The sequence below is a fragment of the Aythya marila genome, assembly GCF_965140915.1.
Source record: "Aythya marila genome assembly, chromosome: 3".
Classification (NCBI taxonomy): Eukaryota; Metazoa; Chordata; class Aves; order Anseriformes; family Anatidae; genus Aythya; species Aythya marila.
The window spans coordinates 25429698-25455962 of NC_139044.1; the positions used below are offsets into that span (position 1 = coordinate 25429698).

The window sequence follows — 26265 nt, forward strand, 5'->3', positions numbered from 1 at the left end:
TGAGGGGGGCGCAGGCGGCGGTTGGCGGCCGTTAGCGGCTCCCTAGCCCCGGCCGCTGCGTGGCAGGAGGTGGCGGCCCGGCCAGGGGCAGCCCGCTCGCCTGGCGCCTCGCAGGTGAACGGGGGCGAGTGATCAGGAGCGGGGCTTTATTTATTTATTTATTTATTTATTTATTTATTTATTCATTTATTTTTCCTCAGGTTAAGCCGTTTCTCTGAGCGGGGCTTCTGAATAAGAAGCCGTTTGTATTACGAAGTAGGGAATATTTATATTCCCTCCTGGAAGTCGGGAAATAAGAGTTTATTTACCTTACCTCGTCTCATTTTCTTATCTGTAGCTAATGAAAAAGCTTTGCGGTAGTCATTCACTGGCTTCAATGTCTTTTTAATTTCAGTTGTAGACAAAAATAGAAGCGTAGGCACAGGCTCCTGTGTAGGAAGTGGAAGCCCACAGGACCTTCCAGGTGTAGGTTCACCTCACAGCTGGGCTAAGGAAATCCTGAGTGGCCTCAAGAGGCAGTCCTCCAACTCCCTCTCTTCCTTGTTCCCCATCCCATAGCAATCCTGAAGCTGCATGGTAAATCAATTCACAAGGTACTTGAACTGTTTTATTTATTTATTTTTCAGGGATAGTTTTCTGCCAGAGCAGCCCGCTGAGCTGACACGCGCTATGGCTGCTCCATCACTCAGTCTGATCAGGGGAAGAGGCCAGGTCACGCATCCAGAGAGGAAGAGAGGGTAGGACCATAGGACCATCCCTTCCAGTGTCTGCTTACTGATAGATCAGCTAATTCTATTTTATTATTTATTAAGTATTTACTGGTTCCTTAGGGCATACTGGTTGGCAGCTGAGAGGTTGAAAGCTATTATATTGCATCAGTTGAATTTGTGAAGCTTTTCCAATAGGTATGGGAACTGATCTAAAACTTACTGCTGCTTCTTTTCAGTTCCTTTTAAGTGCTTTTTTGAAAAAAAAAAAAAAAAAAGCTCAGAAACAATCAACCTTTGGTTCCCAACAGTTATCTGCATGGCTGTAGTTGACTTGCAGGCTTGCAAAAGTTTGTATTTTTGTGGAGAAACATGAGTATTCCCCTGATTTCATGTGCAAGGTTGCTGGAACTAGGATTCTATTTTTCATCCATCCGTTAACCCAGGTTTGTCTCATATTCGCTCTATTAAAGGATAATATTCCTTTACTGGAGTATGGAGACAAGCACTAAGGTCAGGGAAACTATTTTTGTGAGCAAGTTTTTAAATTGGCTGTGGTTATTTACATTTAATTACAAATTCAAAATAGTTTTCCATTATCTTTATCCTTAAGTACCAGTATGTCATGGTTTTTTGCATTGCTGAAAATGGGTTGAAAAGGTGAAGGTCTGATAGTTACGAATTCCAGAGAACGTGAAATGAAGTAGGCAGTAGTTTTATAGTTTGGTCACTGAGACAAGATGTAACATACAATTTGGAAAGGATAAAATTATAATCTCTGTCTACTTTCAGCAACAGTGACCAATATATTTGCTAGATATTTGAGAAAAAATGGCGGAAGAGCTAATGCTGATGTTTACGTGGCCACAACTGGCTCACACTGTTGCTATTCCATGACTTATTGCAAGTAGTTTGTATTTCTCGCAAAGGTACGGTTTCTGTTTGGTAGATCCAGGTGAATTTACTGTATAGGCTTTCATTTTATAGGTTTTATAGGCACAATTTTAATAAGTAATAAAACAGAAAAAAAACACACATTAGAAGTACAAAGTGCTTGCAACTGCCACACACCTGCACTATATATAGGACTATGCAAATTAGATGTAAACTCCTGTATTTTCCAAGTTCACTCAGTTGTTAGTTCAGAACATTTTATGTGAGTTACTGAAAATACTTTATTTCTTCACCTCCAACAGTCTAATCCTGCTTGTGTTGAAAGTTGGTAACAGTTTAGTTTTTGACTGCAGTATCAGCAGTAAAAAGCGTGGGCCGTAGAAGTGTACAAAGAGTAATTGTAAGACAAAAACAAAATGAATTCCTTACAGAGTAATTTTAAGACAAAAAAAAAAACTTATTTGCATATGTATTTACTGTATCAGCTGAATTTTGCTTACTACTATTTTCTAAACTCTAGCGTATATTCTTTTGTTTTTGTGTTGATTTCAACCTTTGAATGTTATTTTGGTAGAGTAATGAAGCATGGAAAAAAAAATCCTAACAGAATTTTTTTGTGAAATCAGTTTCAGGAAACATCTGCAGGAGAAATGGTATTATGATTGCAAACAATGTTACAAAACTGGGCATATGTGCTAAGCTCCTTTCCTTTAAAGAAACTTGCCATGATGTTACAGTATTTTAGTAGGGGCTGAGAACAGGCCTTGCTGGGGAGACGGTTGATCATGCCTTCTATCCAAATAGCTTATAGCATGCTGGGTTCATGGAGAGAGTCTGGACTATATATTTAATTTTTCAAGGCACATGTGTGTTGCTTAGCATAAGAACAAGCATCTTCTGTGATTTCGCAACATGCATTGCTGGTAAAAATGTTTTCTTTGCAAGCTCTACTATTTTCTTTCTGTCTGCGAAAAATACAGGAACTGAAAACGTTACTCTGTAGTAGTAAATAAGAGTTAAATAACATACATCAGTCACCTCTTCTCCATCACAACACAGTTCTCTAGAGCGGACAGAGATCTGGGTACACAGAGAGAGAGTAACAGGAAGCCTTATAATGGATGCAACAGATCTGCAATTACACGGCCTCCCTGGCCAAGCTTGCTTATGGTTTTCAGGGAGGGCACAGTGGGAACTGGTACTGATGAAGTTCTGCCACTTTTTTTCTGCTAGTTCACTTGGTCCCTTTTGGTCAGATTTTATTTGCCTGAATTGAGCTCATGCACTCTGGTTGTACACAGAATTTGTGTGTGGTCATCTGCCATGTAAAAGCATATCTTAGAAATTATTAGACTTAAGTGAGCGAACAGGCACATTTCACCTTATGAGAAGCTGGGTAAATCACAGCTGCTTTGCCAAGTACGTGAACTAGATTTCAGTAACCTGACACATGGCTTTCTGGAATTTTTTTGCCCTTGAAACTTTTGCCTTTACTTATTTATTTTTCCAAATTAACATTTGAATGACTCATTTCTAAAATTAGCAAAAGTAAACCAGAGGAATCAATACGTCACAAATTCCTGTTCATGTCTGGCAAACACCAGCAGTGAGAGCGCAGTGTCTGTTGGGCAATGGAGTATCTTACGGTAGGCTAACTATGAAGATCTGAGGATACAGTAAGGCAACAACTTCTGGTAAAACATCTGATGTAAGTACAAAAAGCAGACAAGATGTGGGGCGTGTGAGTTCTGTGGTCCATTAGGACCACTACAGCTGTACACCTGAAAACCTGTTTTTTTTCCAGCTGTGTCATTAAGCCTACTACAAGTTTTTATATCTCTTTGCAGAGAAGATGCAGATTCCCCATCCCTGGAGGTGTTCAAGGCCAGGCTGGATGAGGCTTTGGGTAACCTGGTCTGGTGGGAGGTGTCCCTTCCCATGACAGGGGCTGGAACCAGGTGGTCTTTAAGGTCCCTTCCAACCCAAACCATTCTGTGATTCTGTATCCTGTTCACACCTACTGGTGTCTGTTGTTGCAAATAATTTTTCAAAGTACCCATGGATGTCTAAATAAACAAGAGAAATGACTACAGCCTGTAAATGGATGAAACAGTGTAGGTCCAATGTAATACAGTGATAAAAAGGGAAATTCCTAATATAAAAATAGCATACAGCAGTATCTTCACAATAAGTATAAGAAAAGGGGAAAAAATAATTAAATAAAAATAAAAAATAGCAAAATATAAAAGGGAGCATGCTTAAAAGAAGGTTTTTGTAGGTGATGGAAAAATTAACTACACATCTTAGCTATGCACCTGTACCTTGATTCCTATGCTTCCTATGAATGTATTACTGCTGAATGCTTACAAAGTGCTTTTTGTCATGTATGACAGCATCACCTCAGTCAAAATTGTAGATGTAAAGTAGTCTCTGGTGGCTTACTGTCATTCCTGTAGCACCTGTCATTTCTGAAGAAGGAGTATTAAAGAGATGACTCTACTATGTCAAACTTCTGAATATAGCAGGTGCAGATGAACGTAAGTAATCTGGTTTCCAAAAACACCCCAAGATTTATGTACTTTGTGTCCCTGCTTATCTGTCAACAAACCTGATGGTGAGGCATGGGTGTCAACTCAATTATTGTATGTTCCATAAAAACGGAGCAGCCAGGCAGGAAGCTCATGCCCCTTCAGAGGGGGTAAACTGCAGCCTAAGCCAGTCATATTACGCTCACTTTCAATATTTTCATCCAGAGAAAGCAAAGTTTGACTGTTTCTGTGGCTCGTGTTTGACTTGGATGCAGCACAGCCTCCGGAGTGGTGGGAACATTCCTGTATTGTGCAGGCCTGTAAGGCAAACAGATTATCTGTAGGCTTACATAAGGTGGTCTAGGTACGTCATTCCTTATCTTCTCTCCATATACTGCTGTTGCTGTCAAGTAAATGTCTAAATTGTAACATTCCTGTGCAACTGTAAAAGAACAGACCAATACAATCACTGGCAAAGGAAGTAATTTTAACTTTTTAGCTGCTGGTTAATTATTCCTACTCCAAAACAGCCTGAGAATTTTAACAAACTGGTCTAGCAACGTATTGAAGCTGCTGACAATTGAAAGTTATAGAGGGATACCTGGGAAAGAAAATGCCAGGATACGTTTCCTAACTCTACTGAAATATGCTAGAGCTGACAAATTTATGTTGAAACAGAAGTATGCTACTTAATAAAAACTCCCTTAAAGATTATTGACATGTACAAAGCAAATGAAGAAGAGTAAAGAAGGTTGCCTCACAGTACTGGCAGGCCCACAGCTAACATCATTAGCAATTATTAGCAATATACTAATTATTAGCAATCCCTCTCAGTGAGGGGAAGATTATCATTTCATTATGTTAGTGATGTGGCAAAGCAAAACAAAACAAAACAAAAAAACCATTGAGGATCAGTTAGAATTTTTTTTTTAACATTTTCGGGGGGGAGGAGTTCGCAGTAATATTTTACTGGACAGGGATATATTCTCCATGGGTGGAAAAAAAATTTCATTGCAATCTTGTGCTCAGAAGACAAGAAACCCCTTTGTGAATGTGAGTTGTTATTTCAAACACTAAGCGAACTGGCAATCTGTTAGATTACCAGATGATTTGAAGACCTTTGGGAAAAGTTTTGTCCTCATCAAAGTTTTGTTTGCTTTAGGGCTGGGGAAGGGATGAGAGGCATGTGTAGCCTTGGTTTGTAAAAACAATTTAGTAATATTCATTTCATATTTGAGTGTAAATTTACAAAACCCTGAACTCTTTACGTTATCGTTAATTGCACTGAATTTAGCAGCTTACAGGGTTGCAGCAAGATAAGATATAGGTTGTCCTTAATAAAAAAAAAAAAATGGTTAGAGAGCTAATTCGCTGTTTTAGAGAATGCTATTGCTTATAGTTATCTTACTGTTTTTTTTTTTTTTTTTTTTTTTTTTTTGTGTGTGTGTGTGTGATATGGCTGTATTTGTTTTTTAAAAATAGTTTCTGTTTTTCTTGACTGGTCATTTAGTTAAGTAGCAAAGATCTTTGTGTATCTCATTAAAGTATGATACAAGAACAGGCATGTAACAGCCAAATGAATCTGTACTGTTGACAGTGCATTAGAGATATTTACTTGTAATTGCAGAATCTTCCTTAAGTAGTAAGTAAAAAATGTTAAATTATGATTAGGTTTTGAGGCAGTAATGTTGTCTAGAATATTGGCCTCTATTACCATATTCCATTATTTTCAAGAGTGCTTTACAAATAACTTTAAAAAAAATCTAATTGAAAAGCTAATCTGATTTACGGATACACTTAAAAAAATCAAACAACAACAAACACATGATTTTTAACAGCATTAGACAGTTTTGACTGCTTGTACAGGTGTTTTTCTTATAGAATTATTGTTATTGTTTAATAAAATCATTCCTGAATACTAATGTGGGAAGATTTCAGGGTGTAAGTTATAACTATATGTGCCACGTTGTTGGTAAAACCTGGCTTAGCACCTCACACCAATCATTAACACGTTTCCCTAGTTTACAGCTGCCTATGTAACAACACTACCCTAGGGATATTTTGAAGGATGTTAATGGATACATTTTTATATAGTTTATACACACATTCCTGGATTGTGTTAGTAGTCACAGAGCATATCTGCTTCTGGGGTTAAGACCAGAGGTCTTCAAACAGCACACAGCGACAATATATATATATATGCAGGTCATCAGGGCAGATATGGCACTCATTTTATTGAGGCCTAAGCTTGACAAGTTTAAAACCCAGAGAATTCTTAGCTCTGCTGTGGATTTGTCATTGCTTACAATTTCAGGAGCGGCTCCAATTGTTACTCCAGCATTTCTGCAGATCTCTGTTGGTAGGCACACTTTTTCTGCTCAGTGTCAAACTAATTATCCATCACCAAAAACATTGCCTCTCTAAGGAAATCCAGGGCGACATACAGAATCAGCAATTTTATTTCTAATTAGGCTCAGGGATACTCTTTCAACATAAGAAATGCCTCCCTTTGGGAATGAGTTTCAGTATTAACATAGCAGTCAGTCAATCCGTACAGTGAACAGCCAAACTTAAATGCTAGACCTAAAACAAAAGTTTCTCTGGTGTCTTTTTTACCTATTATGAATGACAGAATTGTCAGTGATCTGTTAGCTCTACTTTGCAAATTAGGGTATCTATATGCAGAGAAAGATTTGTATGCGTTTGCATATGTGTAAGACTCAAAGGCAAAAACTCCATTTATGTCAGGCCATAAAAGTTATCCTCACAAAAACTTCTTTCCTGAGAATTCACGATTTCACAATTAACAGAATTATTGAAAACAAAAATTCCAGGTATTAGCAAAAATCCAGAGAGCAGAATGAGCTGCTGTTTTAATTTATATTCTGAATATAAGAGCAACTTAATCATTATCACTTTTTTTTTTTTTTGTTTGTTTTTTTTTGAGTTGTAAAATGCATGAGATAGAAAATGAACTGTGCAGGAACACTCAATTTGCAATGCTTTCCCGACCAAGGCTACTTGTAGTTCCTCCAGCATGAGCTGGTTGCCAGAGGTGAAATTCTGCTCTATTGATGCTGCACCTTGAGTACTGTGTTCAGTTTTGGCCCCTCACTACATGAAGAACATTGAGGCCCTGGAGAATGTCCAGAAAAGAGCAACAAAACTGGTGAAGGGCCTGGAGCACAAGTCCTGTGAGGAGCGGCTGAGGGAATGGGGGGGTGTTTAGTCTGGAGAAGAGAAGGCTCAGGGCAGACCTCATTGCTCTCTGCAGGTACCTGAAAGGAAGGTGTGAGGAGCTGGGGGCAGGCCTCCTCTCACAGGTAACTAGTGATAGCACTAGAGGGAATGGCCTCAAGTTGCGCCAGGGGAGGTTCAGGTTGGCAATGAGGAGACATTTCTCCTCAGAAAGAGCAGCCAGGCACTGGGACGGGTTGCCCAGGGAGGTGGTGGAGTCACCGTGCCTGGGGGTGTTCAAGGAAAGGCTGGACATGGTGCTTGGGGACATGGTTAGTGGGATGGTATTGGTGGTGGGGTGATGGTGGGACCAGGTGAGCTTGGAGGGCTTTTCCAACCCTGATGGTTCTGTGATTCACCTGTGAAGTGACCTCACTGATGACAGGAAGGTAGCTAAGATGCACATGTAGCCTGCATAATGACATGCTGACCGATTTGGTCAGATTTGCTGGTTTATTTTGTGTGTATTGTACAGTATTGAACTACCTGATCTTTCTTACTTAGAACCTAATTTTATGCATGGGCCCCACTTAAGCAATTTGTATTACTGTAAGCGTAGGGAAGCCCTAAGCGAGAGAATGTGGCAGCGGTGGCGGTGGGGACCTAAAGCGCTGCCATCAAAGCACTGGGCATCAGCCGGGTGTCGGAGGCGCCCGTGGTGCAAGAGGCCGGCCTCCGGCTGCCCGCCACACCCGGCGCGCTCTGCGCCGGGGCTCCTCGGCCCCGTCCCGGCGAGCCGGGGTCTCCCCGCTCCTCCTCCGAGCGCCTCCCGGGCCGCCCGGCGCCTACCTGCGGCAGGAAGGGGGCGGCGCGGCGCGGGGCGGCGGTTCCGGGCACGTCGGCGGGCGCCGCTCGCTCCTCGTGCTGCGCCCCCATGGCCGCGCCGCGGGACCCGCTGCCCCCGGGTGAGCAGCGACGGCGCGGACGGGACGGGAGCGGGGCGGGCTGGGGCGGGCGGCGGCGGCCCCCCCGCGGCCGCTCCCTGCCCCTGCGGCCGCTCGGGGTCGCCGCGGGCGCTGCGGGCCGCGGAGCGAGGCTCGGGCCGTGCGGTGCCGTGCCCCGAGCCGGGCACCGCCGCGCTCCGCAGCCCCGAGGGGAGCCCGGCCCGGCGGGGATTGAAAAAACAAAAAGTCGAGGGGCTGTCGGCTGCTCCCTTCCCCCCACGCACGCTCATTAAGCTCGGGAATAATTTCTCATGGGCCGCGCTGGTGTGATTTAGTGCAACTTGTCTTGTCAAGCCTGCGCCGGCGTTTAGGGTGTTAGTCGGGCTTGCTAGCAGCGCCTTAAAAAGCCTTTCTTTATCTTTCTCTCTCTCTCTTTTTTTTTTTTTTTTTTTTGAGATCCCAAAGTGGGTGGTTAGCAAGGCAACACTTCTTAACTTGCATGGCTAATGGCACTTGCAACTTCGGAGTGCCTTCTCTCAGGTGTCTCATGCCTTTTCTCAGGCCTGCCCGTTTTAACTTACCTGTCCGCTCATGCAGCAACAGAGTTTTGAGTAGTTACGGGTAAACAAAAACGCTCAAGCTTACAAGCTTGCTGCACACACTTTAGATTTTTTTCAGAGAACTGAATATTCTAATACGACTTGCTGTCTTTCCTCTTCTTACTCAAATCTGAAATTAATGTGCTTGCTGTCAAAACGCGGTTGTTGATTTGTGTTTAATCAAAGGGCTCATCTCAAGCTGGGGTGATTGCTTTGTTTGAGTTGTACTTCAGACATGTGTGTCCTGTGTTGGTGTGGAAGAAATCTTCCATGGGTATGGTTGGCTCACAGAACGAAGGTAGGCCTTAAGTTCTTTGCTCGCTGCTGGTGGTGTCCAGGTTATGTTGCAGGGAAAAAAACGTAGCGGGGAAATGTTGTATCCACTATGTGGTGCTTTGTGAGCCTCCTTCTGCTTAAAGGTCAGAATTCTAGGGTCTCAGAAACTTGCCTTCAGGCTTCCTTCCCATGTGCAGACAAAGAGCAGACATAGGGTTGGAAATTTGCAGGTGTGTGAATAAAACTGACACGCTGTTCACACCACTCTCAGTGCACAGCGCTGCGTCCCTGTTAGGGTAGCAGTACTGAACAAACCGTGCTGACGGGCCCAAGCTGGCTGCTCCCGTTGTAGGCTGCTTGCGCTGGACAGGCTCGGGCAGAAGAGCCCCAACAGCTGCTGGGCAGCTGGCATCAGGTGCTGGGAGCAACCACTGAACCTGACCTGTGTGCATCTGGGTTGATTTACGTGTGAATTGTGGGGAGGTAAATGCACACCAGTGGCTGAATGCTGTCAGCGGGGAGAATGGTGATAGTGATTTTTTTGAAGGATCCCAGAAAATGACGTTAAGTTGTCAAGGTAACTGAAATCAGGTGGCCTGCTGATATAGTCAGCTGATATCTTTATTTCTTGTCAGCCTTTCAACATGCAAAACCATGGATATTTTACATTCGAGATAAACAGAGAACTTTCCTCCCTGCTGTTCTGTGCACCTGCATCTAGCTGTATGAAATGAGTTGCAGGCTACCGTTGGAGATAAGTGTGGGAAGGAGAGAGGGGACACGGCATTTTAATTGCCTTATTCAGAATTAAACATTAAGTCTGTGGTTCTCTAATTATCCACCAACTACCAGTGGTCAACAAGACCGTGGTGACTCACCTGCAGCCAGCATACAGAGCATTTATTCATAGGTACAAATCCTCATATGTGTTCATGCCACCTGTAGAAAATGTTGGAAACTGGTAGTGCTCTGCAACCTAAAAAAAAAAACAGGGAACTTAGAGTTCTTCATAAAGAGCTAGAAAAACAAGAGGGAAGGAATTGAGTCATAGGGAAAGCAATACAGTTTTTAAAATATTTTCCAAGATGGATAAGCAAGAAAGGTGCAAGTCAGTATTGCACTTGGTGTGTTTCTGAGTGAGACCTAGGAAGCAGGAGTCAGTTAAAGGCACCACCCAGCACCTTACCACCTCTTGTAGGGTCACCCTGGGGTCTGCCAGGGCCTCATTCCAAATCCCTGTATTCTCAGACCTTCACCCATTCGCTCGGTGCTTCCCTCTGAATCATGGAAAGTAATATTTAGTGGTGTTGCAGTCTACCTTGGCTGTATCTCAGAGGTGCAATGGCAGATAGGGAAGGAAGCTTTCTGTAGTTACAGGAGCCACTGAGGTTCACCAGGGCATTGACCTTTCGGGGAGTCTGCTTCCATCTACATTAAGGTTCCCCTTAAATTATGAGGGCAAAAGAAAGTGTTTTTTGATTGTAGGCTTTTTTTTTTTTTTTCTTTTTAATTTCATCCAAAAACTTGTAAGGAATAGCTAGCTGTGAGGCCTCCAGAGTAAACTGATGATAAGGGACTTGTTGGGTCTTCACAGACAGTAGAAGGAACAGTGAGACTTTGGATGTCTTTGGCTTTGCTTGGCTCTCCATGCCCCCATGCCTTTTTCCATTCTCCTTTTCAGGGTGGGTCTCTCAGCTGTTCTCTTTTCCTCAGCTTCCTCCGCAGCTCCCCAGCACACAGTTCCTACCTGAATCCTCTGCTTTTGGCCCAACTCCAGCAGCACCTTACTCCAGCTTATTGTCAGACTCCTGTCCCCGTCTGACTCTCACCCTCCCTACATTCAACGTGGGAAGCTTACGGCTGTTTGTGCTGGCCCCTGCTATCAGGGCAGGCTTCATGCAGAACGACGTGTTAATGCCATGCTGCTGGAGCAGGGACTTAATCCCTAACAGGGCATGTGTGACAGCAGTATGGCATTTTGGGTTGGTTTGGTTTCCTCTTTGGCATGTGTTTTGCATGCTAAACTTTGTGCTGCAGCGTGCTTATAGATTTAATAGATGCCTTTTAAAAATGCCTTTTAAAAATGTTTAACGCATGTTTGTACAGAGGATGTGCTCCAGACTTGTAGAACTGCTAAATTTGAGTTAAAGTAGGGTCTGTGTAACTTCAGTGCTATTTGGGGGCTCAGTGTTTATACTGTGCATTTTAATTTCTGTGTTTGTGAGCTGAAAAAGATAATCACTGAATGTTGATCTAAAACACATCTTTCTGGTTGAGGCTGAAAGCATTGTGGTGAGTATAGGAGTGAGAGTGACAAAAATGGAGTGAAAATCCTATTACATCACTTAAAATGCTTTTCATAGTTTTTGAAAACATGATACTTAGCAACAGAACAGATCTTCTGTGAGGGAAGGAGATGAAGGTGCTAAATGAAGGAGTGCTGTTGTGAATCCTGGCTTGTGTATGAGATTTGTTTCAGGTTCTCTCTGATTTTGGTCACTATATCACTATTATTTGTCAATTTAGACATCAGCGTAGAGGGGTTGACAGTTAATGATTCACCTGCAAGTGCTTTGAAGATTTATTTTTATATGTTTTTGATGTTAATATAATTGAAGTTTATGATTCAATTGTATAAAAATAATTGATGTTTACCTCAAATGGGGCAGTGGATATGTTTACTGTTTGAATTATCCCTTTAAGGAAAAAAATGGAGTGCTGCCACTTGGAGAATGAAACTTACCTTTTAGCAGATTTGTTGGGTTTAACTCTTTACTGCTGAATTGCCTTGTGAATTACTTATTTATTTTTACTAAAAATAATTTGGAATTTTCATTTCAGTCTATCTTTTGTTAGCTTTGAGTTGGATTTCCCTGTTGCACGTAGTTTCTCATCCCTGTGCTAGTGTGTGTGATGTTTTCTACCTTGTCATGTTTTCTTGTGTAAATGAAGCTTGACATAATGCATGTAATGGCAGTGTAGCTATGCTTTGCCTTGGTCAGACAAATAAGCAAAATATGAATTTCCAGACAGAAATATTTTGAGGATTATGCATTGATAAATCTTACTTATTTCCAGCAGATCACGGAGCAAAAGAGCCAGTAGAGGATACAGATCCAAGCACTCTTTCCATAACAATGGTATGTGTTTCTGCTCTAACAAAGTTAAAATCATTATAGTTCTCTACAGTTTTGCAATACAGAAATCAGTAAAATATTTAAGAAACTCTAACCATGTGTGTAAATATATATAGGGTTTTGCTTACCTGTATAATTGTGTTAACTTACTAACCCTGTACATTTAAAATGTGAATTAAAAAAATGGGAATAGGTGTATGAGCTGAGTTTGGTGGTATGAGCTGAGCTGTCCATTGGTTAGCCTTTAGAGAGGCTATGACTACCATTTTTTTTTCATTTAATAAAAGAAGAGAAAGATTGGTGCTGACCTTCTTCTGTCTATATGGATTGGAAGAAAACCCAGCTAAGGTTTAAAATGTAAATTGTATTAAGCTATTATTTCTTCCTGTACCTATTTTGTCTGATGAGTTCAGGTGATGGAAAGATTAAACCAAAAGCTGGTGCCTTAGAGCAGACATGGGTAAATCTAGGGAGAGACCAAACAGTGCTCTCTAGTGCTTGCTCACAGAGTAACACCATTTATGGCAAACCTTTGTCGTATTATAAGCTGTCGTTCCAGCAATATTATGCTGGAACAAGGACTACATCAGATAAAGGGAATATGAAATTCTGAAAAGTTTTGTAAGAGGAGTTCTTTCTGAAGTTGCTATGGATTACTTCCTCTGAGTAACAGTGCTGTGTACCCAAGAGAAGACTGTTCTCTAATGGAATTATATAAACAGATTCAAATGTTCTGGTTTATTTTATGGATGATGACTGAACAAGCTATTGCTTTCCCTTGGTGCTTTCTTCTCATTTTGAAGCTTTTCAGCAGGGAATCAGCAAGAAACTTCGAAAATTTCACTGGTGCTTTAAATGCTGGTCCTTCCCTGGGATCCATTATTGCAGTCTGTGTGCATGGATGTGTATTAGCAGGCTTTTGCAAAAATATACAGGCTTTTGTGACCGGTTTTGTGGGTTGACTAAGTTAGAAGCTGTTTTTTTATTTTATTTTATTTTTGTTAAGGGGAATATTTAAAAGGTGGGGAAAAGTTTGAAAACAGATGAAAGTTTGTTTATCCTTACCCCCTTAAATTAATATGTCTTTAATCTGAATGCTTGGTTATCAACTTCTATGAAATGTTTCACCTATTTTTATGTAAAGATAGGGGTCACAGGGAAGGAGGTGGATTTTAGGCTTAGTAGCAAGTTATAACAGATGCCTGGAAATCAGTAGCTATCTCCTTAGACTCAGAAACAATAGTTTTCTTTTGCATCTTAATCATCTTTTTAATTTTAGAGCAGAAGGGAATGAGATTCTTTTTCCTTCAGTGCAGTAACATTTTAATAGAGGTTTATGTCTGTTAAAGAGCTTTTGAAATAGTCTCTGTTACTCCTCATTTGCATTTTTTTTTCTAGATTGCTATCTTGCTGTTTAAATGCAAAATTCCTTTTCCAATCTCTGCTTCTTCACTGAACTGTAATACCTTTAAAAATACTGTAGCGAACCTGAAAGCTATTACTTTTACTTTTGCATGCAGTAATCAGTAGCAGTGGTAGTATCTCAATTTCTGTATAAGAAGCACATTACTCTATCTGACTGTAGATAGATCAGCTAGTAGCAATTTTAGAGATACAACTATAATTACGCAGTTTTTATACGCTGTTTCTCCAGCAGAATTACATTCAAGATAACAAACATTTGTGTCTCTTGTCTTTTTGTGACAGACTGAAAAGTATCCCGTCCAAGACACAGGAGTACCTAAAGGTAATCAGTGTGAATTTTGTCTTTTAGGTTATGTGTTGTAGATCTGTGTTGTTATACACACTAACATCATCAGTGTTATCCAGAGGATTGAAATACTCTTATTTTTTCCTAGACGTTTATATTCTAAATGTAATGTGTCATCTTCTATATTTTAAGATTACCGGGGTATATATTACAGGTTCTGAATTTTTCTGCCCCAGTTTGGTTGTGATCTAAAAGTCACAACTATCTTAAGAAGATAGGGACTCAACATGCAAGGAAAATATAGTGGTGCCACCAAAAACATGGTGTTCAGAGAACAGAGGGTAGAGATACAACAATGTTAAAACATGGCTTTGAAGAGATTACCAGTGCTTTCAGATTATTGGAAATGTAATCCAGAAATACCTTGGAGTTCTCTTGCTTCCAATTGCATCCCCAGCCCTATAACCAGTTAACTCTTTATGCCACTTTTTACCTTGAGCAGCAGGTATGAATACCATCCAGTCTGGAACCTTCACGTCCTGTGCAGGTTCTGTATCGCACTCAAGTCAAATACTTTAGACTGTGTCAATATCCCTTTTATAGATTCCTTGACACGTGTTGTTTTTTGTTATCCCTGTCTTTGCCATTGGCTGGATTGCATTTAATTATTACTGTGCAGCTGAAGTGTTCTGCACACTGCATTGCACAGCACGTCTGTGCTGGGGCAGACACAAGAAACAAGGCAGAAGCTAGTCACAATGGAAACTGCTGGGAAGCGTGGGCAATATACCACTGGGGTTAAAGAAAGGTTAGAAGGTTATTTTGGGGGCTTAAGGGAGCCAGCCAGAGAAAATGAGCATCTTCTCAAAGTGCTCAGTGGAGAAGTAGAATGTGGGATGAAAACTAATTTGAAATTATAAACTACTTCCTGTTTAATTACAGTTAGCTGGTTTGTTCCTTCAAAACGGTTCACTAACATTAAAGAAATTTCTCTGTAATCTTCTTTTCCATGACATATTCTTAATTCCACCATGACATTAGGTCCCCCTGAGAATTAATTAGATAAATTCCTAAATTTCTAATATTGCCATGCTTGTTTAAAATCCAACATTGTGTGTTGTGAATGCATCTAATTTAAAAAGGAAAGCTGAAAGGGAGTGGAGACTTCAGTGCTTTTTGTAGGAAGGAGGTGGACTTGGTGTATTTATAGTTTTTTAATTTACACTCTTGCCAAGTGTAAAGAGATGTAAATACTAACATAGCTTAAATAGATGTGAGTACTAATACAGCTTGATATTTCCTCTTTAGAGTAGGAAGTGTTAAAAATCTCTCTTAATACTCTGTTCATTTCCAGAATCTATTTTTTCTTAATTATTTTTTTCTTGACTTTATTTTTCAAAGTATGTCTTCTTTACCATGAATTTTGAAACTTGTATGACAGTGCTATATAGTAGTATAAGTGATACCTTCTCAGTTTGCTCAATGAGAAAGTATTTTCATAACTATTTCTATAAAAATAAAGACTGAGAAATATGAGCCTGTGTGCTAAAAAATATCACAGATGTGCAGGCTTGATTCTGTGTAACACAAAATTCTGTTTGCTTCAGATTTAATGGTTGAATAAACAGTACGTTGGCCTTGAGGAGTGGGGGGGACAGTTTTGTTCCTTTTTTACTCAGTCAAGGGACCATTTGGGGACCAAACTTACCCAAGGTCTTAGCACCCTCTACTGATGATGAATTAAAGGTGAGTTGAGTGGCCTTCTCATCTTGCAGAATTAGGCTTAATGTTTATGTTATGCTTTGACTATAATTCTTCTTCCACTCAAATCCTGAACAAATTCAGCACGTAGTGTTTCCACACAAACAAAGTGGAATTTTGATGCCAATAGTTAGCTTTTTCAACCAGACTTCTGGGGAATTTTGTTTGTTGTCTCTAGACCTATGGTTGTGAAGAAAAAAGGTGGTGCTTATTAAACATTTACCCTGCTGGCAGTGGAATGCTATTTGGCTTTTAATTTCAACAGTCTTATAAAAGAAAAAAAAAAAAAGAGGAGAACCAGTGTTTCTTTTTTTTTTTTTTTTTCCTCACGAGTGTAAGGTTGACTTCTTTGATTCAGATGAATTTCTTGAGTGAGATAAGGAAATGCGTCTTCTTTCTGTTACCTGACAATTCATAAAAGTAATAGCAGTACTTCCATGAGATCACACCTCTTAAACAGCAAGAAGAAATGTACTACAGATGCAGTCTCCACCATGGAGTGTTCAGATATGTGTAGAATATAACCTCTTTCAAGCTCCTCTTAATGGTTAGTCAGCACCTGACCCATGGGATTTGTGCGGATGGTTTGATAACGAGGCCCTTATTAATCACGCAGAGTGAAAGTATATGTTTTCATGAGGTTCACAGAAGGTTTATGCATCCCTTGTATCCCATTTTGAGGGCTGAAATGAAACTTGAAAGGTAATCAGTTTGTGTAGTATTGAGGAATGTTGTGTTTTTCAATGGACTACCAAGGCAGGTGATAAATGCACTTTGAAACAGATTATTTTAGTGTTTCAGGAAACTCCTGTGTTGTAGGGATAAGTAGGATGAGCCTAATTCACAAAGGGGCAGAAGAAAAAATACACATTTATGTAGTACATATTTCAACAGTGATCATTACACTGGTGATGAGAAAAGCAAAGCAAAAAGGATTATACTGACTTGGAAGTCTTCTTAAGTCTGCTATGATGTATCGGCTCAGTTAATATTCTCTTGGTACTATTCCTGGTCAGCTTTCTGAAAGAATATAACTCTTGCCTCAAAAACAGTATGGCGATTGTTTTTTAAGCACTAATACACTAATATTTGATCTCTGCAAGGGTTGTTTTTCTTCACACAGTCATGGACTGCGTGACTCTTGTGGTCACTGCCATTTTACTGGTTTGGGCTTTTTGATCCTGCATCTCCTAGTGATTGATCATGATGTGGAATTAAATTTTGTACGCTGGACACCTATAATGAGTGTTTGATAATCTTACTATTTAAGTTTGTATTTGTTTGGAAGACCAGTTTTTCACAATCTTTGTCTTAGATGAGGAATACCTCACAGATCAAGTGACACTGGAAATCGCATCTGTGAACATCAGGAGTCTTACATCAGATACTGGCCTAGTCCAACAGGTAAGAAAAAATGATATATGTATGTAAACTAAGTTATTGCTGTTAATTAAATGTTAACAAATGAATATGTTTTCAGACTGTATGTGGAGCGCATGGAATTACTCAGTAAAATTGACCAGAAATAGGCTTCTTTTTCCGGAGTTCAATGAAACGAGCTTTTGAGGAGAAAAGTAAAAGAAAGGCTAAATAATTATTAATGTTTGCTTTGTAGTTTAACTAGGCTTTCATTAGCATATAGATGCTCTGAAGAAGAGCCAATGCAGAGTCAAGGCTTTGTCTTGCATGCTCTCCCTCTTCCCTGCTGAAAATAGAGCCAGAGCAGAGAATAAGTAAAGGAAGATGAATCCTGGGTTTTGGACTCCTTGTGTCTTGTCCTAGGGAGGCGTTTGATTGTTCTGCTCTGACTTTGGGACACTGCTCTATCCGTAGTGGAAATAACCTCCATCGAGTGTAAAGTCTTACGTTGCCATAGGGTAGGCAGTGCTGAGTGACCCCCATGGTTACCGTGATGCTCCATGGTTACCATCTTTCAGGTGAATGTTATTTGCTGAATTTCAAATTGATTCTCTTTGGGTTGAGCAGAAAACTTGGAGAAGAGAAATGAATGAGCAATGCCCAGCGAGAACAAGAATTAAAAGGAGTTCCTTATGCCAGAGTCCCAGCTGACTTTCATCAAACAAACATGGGTTTGGTATGCATTTCACAGATGATGGAGGTAACTGTTTCATTCCCATCATCAAGAAGAGAGCATTTGTTGCCCACTTAGAGTTACTATAAAGATAATTCAGCATACTAGGCTATTAGTAGTTCTACAGAGCTGGAAAAAATTCTGCTTACCTTCAGACTGTACATAGGCTTATAGCTTTGATTAAACCTGTAGAAGTTGATTGAGTTTTAATTGTAGGCAAAAAATACTCTTGCCTAATACTTTCATTTTATGGACAGTGACAATACATTGTCGTATTGCAATTACATTACAAGATAATAATCATGAGTAAACCTGAGTGCATTTGGCTTGACAAAAGTGGATAGTAACTGATCAGTACAAATACCAATTTTGGAAACATAAGAATGGCACAGGTAAGTATCCAAAGTATTTCTTTGTACTTGCTGCAGTACTAGCCACTCCTGTTATTTTTGTCATGAGACATGAGTATAATGGCATCTCCAAGAGGCATTTAGGTATTAGCTTTCACCATGAACTTGGAACCTGCATGAATTCATAGTCTGGAAAAAGTTATTGAAGCTCAGAACAGCAACTGAGCTATTGTAAACTAAGTGAAAAATACCTACCACTTTTCCTTTTTTTTTTTTTTTTTTTTTTTTTTCCCCTTTGATTTTGTTTGTTCCTCTTTAAACAGAGAGCTGAGAAGGCTGATCTGTGATGGGCAACTGCTTGTTCTCCCAGTAACTTACCTTTATGGGGATTTGCTCCTCAAGACTCAATACTGTTCTACTTTTAAAGAATTAGAGGAAATGGAGACAATGGCTATAATTAGGATTTTTGTATCAAATTTTTCTTGAACTTTGGGTGCTCACGTGGCAAAAAGGCCAAGATCATGAATTTAAAAACCTCTGTCCATGGAAAGCTTACGTGGTGTCACTGGAAAAGCAGACTTCTAGAAGATAATGGCAAGGATGGTGCTGTTGCAAGCGACATGTGCAACCTCAGATCTCTTCTAAGCAGAAATCAGTCATTGTGGGATGATTTGATGTTGCACGCATGTCCTTGCAGTTTCCAGGGAAGAGAAATGCTGAAAACAACATGCACATTTTTCCTTTCCTGACAAAGTCTTTAAATATTTTGGGGATAACGTGCCTTCTTGATCATTGGATTCTGTATATATGTATGTTTCTCTACATCAGCTGAAATGACCTATATTCTTAGTGGATTTCTTAGTACAGAAGATTTAGTGGGTAGGAATAGACTGGTGTTACACAGTGGTCTTGTGTTTGCATGCACAGCTTGCAAAACGCTAAGAAGCTTGCTGTGATAGTTTTGAAAGAATGATGCAATACAAAAATCAAAATGCTTTATTGCAGTTATCTAAGGGGAAAATCCCCTTCTGCTTTCATCTTTAAATCCTCAATAGAAGAAAGCTATTTCATCTGGTTCCACACCCGCATAGTTTAAGTACGGGCAGCTGCAGTTTCCTGCAGTCCTAGGATCAAGGTGCTGGCCTTCCAGTTTTTAGATGTTGGTTTCTATATAGAAGAATTGAAGTGTTAAAACATGTGTTGCAGTCTCAAGCTGCTGAGTATTTTTGCTGTGTTTAATTTGTGGACAAAAAGCCCCTGAGGGAATGTTTGCTTCAAACAAGAGGACGGTTAGATGTGAGCCAGCAGAAATGTTCAAGCCCACCTGCTGTCCAGAAAAATTTCTATATATGTAAAGAAGTTTGTTAAAGAGCTTCTCCACTTATACTAGATCAATGAAGCATTCCCTCACTGTTGCATGTTACAGGCAAAGGTCTCAGGTTTCTTGTTATAAAACTTTTAAATCTTTTTAATCAAACTACATTAATTATTGAACAGCTTTGTACGTATGTCAGCAAAAAAAAAAAAAAAAGCTATTTTTCAAGTGTACAGTATTAGTAGTATTTCATAACTGTGTGCAGCAAGGTCACCTTGTAAGAATTGGTAAGTGCCCAGACTATAATTTTTCAAACAGCAAGGGCTGTAATTGGTGTTAACAACAGTCAAATAAGGAAAACTAAACAAAGGTGAAAAATGTGGACAGGAGGAAAGAGGGAGTAGGAGCATATTGTTCAAAAGATGTAACCCCATAGCATATGATTAATAAGGATGACATTCTTCAGTAGATAAAACAATCCAGGCTGTTTTGTGAGACAAAATCATAAAAATGCTGCCTGAAAAGTCTGCAGATTGTCTGTAATTTCTCATACCAGATATGTTCCCTGTCTGACAGGTAGCTTGGGATTCTTCTAAGTAATCTCCTGCCACTTATAAATTAGCCAAATAGTTATCCTGATGTTCAAATATGTTGTTTTGATTTATATTTATTCTCTGCTTTGTAGCCAGAAAACAAAGACACGCAAAACCATACTGATGAATCCCTTTCAGGTAATATATCAGCTTTACTTTTCTACATATTTTATTCCTATATTTTCTTTGAGAGGACTTTATTAAAAACTGCTATTCATCATAACCTAGAACTTCCTGGATAATCAATGCTTGTGCTCATTTCATTACCAGTGTCATTTACATCTACCTCTGTTTTAAAGGTGGTGGTGATCAGTAATGCAAACCATACAAAATATGTAAGTTAGGCTGTCCAACTGCATCTAGTACATCCACTTTGGAAAGAAATCTGTAAACAGCTATTTGGAGAGAGCAGAAGCTGGCTGTGGGGGCTTATCCCACAGGGGTTTCAGCTTAGCTGGAGGCAGACTGAGGGGTGGTGGCCAATATACGCCCCAGTTGATTTAACAGCGAAGAACTGTAAATCAACATTTGGTTAAGAAGGTTCTCGTGTCATGTAACATTAAGATAATGGAATTAGGTAGGTAGGTCATCATTTTAACCAAATGCAAAGCATTTTAGAAAACCAGGATTCTGTATAGCCCTATTGATAATCTAGTACAGCAAGTACCAGAAGCAGGTATCTACAAGAAGCAGGTTGGTTTAATTTTGTTTACCTATAGTTGAGCCCTTTGCTTTCTTTACCCTTTCTTCCTTTCTTCTGTTGGAGGATAAAACATACTCTGGCATCCTTGCAAAGCAAAATAAAATGAAATTAGACAGGGCGTTCTCCTGCCCTTTGAGCTCAGCCAGAACTTTGGATTACATTCATTTTGCCTCGTTGGTGTAAGTAAATCCTGCTATGAGTGAAGTGAGCAAGTTTTGTCTCACTTCAGCAAGAGTTTAGAGTGCACAAGAAGAGCAGAATGCCTAATATATACATTTCTTAGAGGACAGCTGTGAGGCCTGTGAGCAAAGATGTTACCAGAACACGCTTCCCTTTAAAAGGGAATCTAAGCGTTTGTATGAAGTTATTTGTCTGCAGCAGTGTTGTTGCGGCATGTCCTAACTTGTTGAAAACTTAAGAAGTTTTCTATGGCCTACTTCAGAAAGCAAGCTGATGAGCAGCATTACAAAAATAACAGTAGCCTGTTCTTCCCTTAGAAACAAACAAACAAACAAAGTGCACGCAGAAGCTACATTCAGCTCAGTTGCTTTCATCAGCACCAGTATTCGGCATAAAAAGTCACTTTCTGAAGGTCTTTCTGGAATTTACACACAATCTTACAATAATTACTGCAAATGGAAAAAAAAAAAAAAGTTAATAACATATGCTGTTATCTGTAAGAGTAGGCAGCACTGACTGCCAGGTTTGCCCTTTCCTAGGGATACAGTTCAGGTCCCTTGAACTGGCACTGATCCAGCACTTCTACATCAGAGTCACTGATTTATTTATTCACAGTCATTTGACACCAAAACACTCTGATTGTTTCTAACCAATCTTTTCATTTATATCAGTTTTATTGTTGGAGCTTTCCTTTTTCAGAGAGTTTCATCCTAAGTAAGATTATACTTACTTCCCTATTTCATGCTCTACAATGAGGCCAGAGGGCAAAAGTTTTAGGAAGTGCTTCTAGGCTGCATCCATTATCCATTACTTTTTGGACAAATCAAATTCTCCCTGCCTTCAAAAAGTGCTGTTTAGTGTCATATCTGCAGCCGAAATGCTGAAACAACGCCCTAGACTTACTGCAGTGCTAAAGGTGTTAGTATTTAACTGGAACCATAGCTAGAACTGTTTTCTATATGCTTTTACAGGTTATTAATACATAATACATAGTACAGTCTGATGGTACGGCATTGTTCTTGGCACTGGGCAGATACTGTGTGGAGGAAACCTCTAAATGGCAGTTTTTGATATTTCATGTAGAGTTTGGAACATATCACCACCTACTTCCAGCAACTCGATAATCTTATTTTTCTACATGTGGAGGAGTATGCTCTTTACTTCCTTCTATAATGTACATTTAAAATAGGCTTGCTTGATATAACAGGGGCAACTTTTATTCTAAGAGCCCTTGCGAAACAAAGGAAAACAAAATACTTCTACTTTGTAGTCATGTAAAGATTCTCCTGGTGTACATATTTCATATTGTTATGAAAGCAGCAGCTCAGAAATGCAAAACCTTTGCCTTGATCCTGCAACATATCTATACAAGATGTAATGTGCACATGCTCCTTTTGGTGATGTATGTAGGGGTTATGGCAGATTGAAGGATGCAAGGTAGTTCCCAAAAAAGAAAAATGGAATATCCCAGCTTACGCTAGAAGGAACTGCACATCTTTTCTGTAAGAGGATAAATATGATGCTTCCAAAAATAATGTCCTTTTGATTATAGCCCATGAACGTAGCCAAGAGAAGTTTTAGAAAGTTAATTTCGTAAGGAAGGGCATTAATATGCCACTATTCTGACTTTTTCAGAAATGATTCTGTGAAACGTAATGCTCTTCAAACATTTGTGCTTTTACATTTGTTCTTGGTAAAACCACAGCAACAAATCCTAACTTCTCTTCACGTAATGGTTTTAACTGCAGATCTCAAGAAAAGCTGCAAAGAAAATGGCACCTGCTCCTTGTGCTTATTTCGTGCACCAACCATCAGCGACATGCTCAATGATGAGGACTTGTTGTACACAGTGAGGCTAAAGCTGGATCCCTGCCATCCAACTGTGAAAAACTGGAGAAACTTAGCAAGCAAGTGGGGGATGACTTATGATGAATTGTGTTTCCTTGAACAGAAGCCCCAGAGTCCTACCCTGGAGTTCTTGCTACGGAATAGCGACAGGACTGTGGAGCAGCTGATTGAGCTCTGTAAATTTTATAAGAGAATTGATGTTGTGAAAGTGCTGCTGAAATGGGTGGAGGAGGAATGGCCCAAGCGAGGAAACAGAAGTTACCAGAATGACTTGTAGGTCAAAGAAGGTTTAGTCACTGCTTGTGAAATGTTGGGACTAGCTGCCACCAGTAGATGGGAAGCTTCCCTTGTGAGAGAGAGGCAGAAACTGCATGGACAGTTTGTATACCGTGTAAGCTTTATGTACTGTATACACATATGTATGGTCTGTGCCCTCAGGGCTGCAAAGATAACCTTTCAGAAGTGGATGGAATAATGCAGGTTGTGTTCTTGAGTCTGCAAATGCTTCCTAAGGAACAGAAGAATGAAAAACCTAGACCACCGGTTTTACTGCAGCAGTTGCAAACCATGTCAGTTGTGTGTTGTTGCTACTGGGGAAGCCCCAATTAGAAGGCAAGTCTGCCTTTCTGGCAGCCCTTCCACAACTTTTGTGTGTTTTACCTGTTAGAAGATGAGAGGGTGTTTTTTTTTTTTTTTTTTTCCTGTTGTTCTTTTTTTTGTTCTTTTTTTTTGTTGTTCTTTTCTTCTTTTTTTTTTTCCCTCTTTTTTTAAGCCTTATGACACTGTTTTTGGCACAGGAACACTTTAGTGTTCCAAGTAGCAGTTTGGATTTGCATATTTGAATTAATTCAATGTTTGAACATCACATTCAGGTGGTAAAATTAAGTTTTGGATCTCTTTTACGAACAAGACTAGACATTGAAGTAAATGTATACTCATACATTATAGGGCGTATATTTGCTATGAGAAATGCGATTCAGAGAGACTTTCCAGACCATAAATTTAGGGATTAAAAAACACAAACAACAACCACAGAAGAAGAAGAAAACAAAACATAATTAAAATATTTGACATTTAAAATTAGTTTTCATAGTTTTGAAGAAACTTCGAGTATTCTTATCTGTTTGTCTCAGATGTCTCTCCTTTTGCAGTGTGAGGTGACAGCAAATGCCTCACCAACAGCATATCCTTAGTTTTGAATATAACTTTTCTGTTTTTGAACTGTGGTTTCTTCAGAGTCCTCCTGTGGGCTGACCTACTTTCTGTCCTATACCAAAGTAGTTGCACACTTGCATGAACCTAGCACAAGTTTATGTACTGATTAAAGCCACTCTAGTGGGAAATTGACAGGTGGATTCACCTACAGCCTATGTGGATGGTTATTAAAGCACTCTATGGGTTTAGACTGATGTATCTCAAGGGATTTTGATACTCTGAATTACACTGTTTACATTCAAAATATTTTTAGAAACTGTTTGTCTTCCTACTGTTCTTCTGTTTTCTAATGTCTTTTTTTTTTTTTTTAAAAAAAAAAAAAAACTCCTGAAAAATCAGTTATATCATAGGTTGTATAAAGTAGACAATACTAATATTTTCATAGGTGTAGATACCAAAGCAATGGTGAACAGTGTTTCAAGATGTTGGGCAAAACTAGAATGAGGTACAGGTTGATGCACTGCTTACTTCTCTCAAGTAGAAACGACCAATTAAGAATTGGTAGCAAAGCCGAGGGAAGTCTAAGTAAGGTTGCATTCTGAGTTTCTATAAGAGAGTGAAAAGGGACCTCTGCTAATATTATACTGTAGATACTGAGGGATGTGGTTACAGCAGAGCTAAATGTAAAGACTAACATTTTCAATTTCAGGCGCTAGTGCTGGGGATGATACAAATTAGCTTTACTGCAATGAGTTCAAGAAACTGAAGGTGTAGTTTCAAAGTGAAATAAGTGCCCTAAATTTGAGATTTGATTATTTATTATTATTTTTTAAACCTTGTAGAAGACTGTAGTTTTATCAACTTTTTAAAATCTTCCCTCAGAAAAGCTGCAGCTCTTCAGAACAGTAAGTTTTCTAGTCATATTTTAAGGCGGAAGTTGTATTGCTCATTCACGTAGGAGCTGCAGTTCAAATGTCTCACGTTCCTCTTCTGTGAACAGAGGTTTCCTGATAGAGGTCTGTGAACTCAAACTTTTGTATCTCGTTTTCTATCTTTAGTTAGGGGCTTTAGAATCAGCTTTGAGGGGTACTGCTGTGGCTGGGCTCTCTGCTATTTTCAGCTCATATAGCGGCATCCACTGTGTACGTGCAAATAGCTCATGTGCAGCTTGTCCAGCATAATCCCCATAGCTTGGGCCTACCACATGGATGATTGAGGATCATGTGTCTGTGTGTTAAGTTGTTCTTCTGAGTGATGAGTGCTGGTATGTGTGCCAACAGCTTTTCTCTACTGTAACACACCATAGCTGTACGTGTGTGGTGGTGCACTATGCTTTGCTGTGGTAAATCCAGTCCAGCAAGAAGCCTGGCTGGAGCCCTCACATGACGACTCACAATGGGAACACAAAACAATGCAGTGGCATTTCTGAATCAAAAAGTCCTGCTGAAATACCCCTTTTCCTGTTTTCTGGCTAAGATTTTTAAGGTTTTGAAGAAACACTGTTGTTTAATGGAAAAGAATTCTTATCCCCTGAAGCTCTTGAAAAATCAATATCAGTTCCAACGATTCATCATAAAAACAAAGCTGCTTTTGAGAGTTCATATGTGGTTTCCATGTAAATTCAGCACTGAAGGTTGAAAATGTTAGCCTTAATCTTCATTATACACTGGATTACTAATTTGTATACTTGAAATATTTTTTTCCTTTTTGTATGGCATGAGTTGAGGTGTACACTTTTTTTTTTTTTTTTTTTAGTTTTGTTTCTATTTACAAGATACCGGGTTCTGAGTGTTCAATTTAAGTATTCTTATATCTTCTGATTTAATGTACACTATATTTAGAAGAAATACAGATTATCCATTTTCAATTTTATTGTATTTGTTTTTATTCCTTGCAGCTAGGAAAACAGCTGTTTTCCTTCTCACCAGCCACCTTGGAACTACTTAGAACAACTACCTTAACTAACTATCTACTACTTAGAACAACTAATTGTCAATTAGTTGTGCTGTATAAGAATATCTCATATGCAAGATCCATAGCTTCTTACAGCACCAATGATTGCAGCAGATAGTGCTGTTGAAGAAAGGAAGATGCACTTATTTTTCATATGGGAAAAAGAAGAATATATTGTGATAAGACGATGAACAAGGCCATTTATCTAGAAAACTCGTAATAGAGTTACAAACTACAGAGAGGTGTAGAACCTACACTGGGTGGACTCTTCCTGAGTTAATAATTAATCTGATAACAAAGGTTAGAGAATCACGTGGACATTGTAAAAGCTCTGCTAGACTA

General features: G+C 39.5%; 1 protein-coding gene across 5 annotated transcripts; it reads left to right on the forward strand.

Annotated features, from left to right (window-relative positions):
• Positions 1 to 25: 25 nt before the first annotated feature.
• Positions 26 to 25954, forward strand: EDARADD (EDAR associated via death domain). Of its 5 annotated transcripts, XM_082756766.1 has the most exons (7): positions 26 to 114; positions 627 to 737; positions 12207 to 12265; positions 13970 to 14009; positions 17050 to 17138; positions 20177 to 20222; positions 22716 to 25954. In XM_082756766.1, the coding sequence occupies exons 3-7, from the start codon at positions 12263 to 12265 to the stop codon at positions 23090 to 23092; spliced, it is 555 nt and encodes a 184-aa protein (XP_082612892.1). In that variant the 5' UTR covers positions 26 to 114; positions 627 to 737; positions 12207 to 12262; the 3' UTR covers positions 23093 to 25954. The 5 variants fall into 5 exon arrangements, with proteins under 5 accessions (XP_082612892.1, XP_082612894.1, XP_082612893.1 ...); XM_082756768.1 differs by lacking the exon at positions 627 to 737 and having other exon boundaries at positions 28 to 114; XM_082756767.1 differs by lacking the exons at positions 26 to 114; positions 627 to 737 and adding an exon at positions 3212 to 3309 and having other exon boundaries at positions 12204 to 12265.
• Positions 25955 to 26265: the final 311 nt, after the last annotated feature.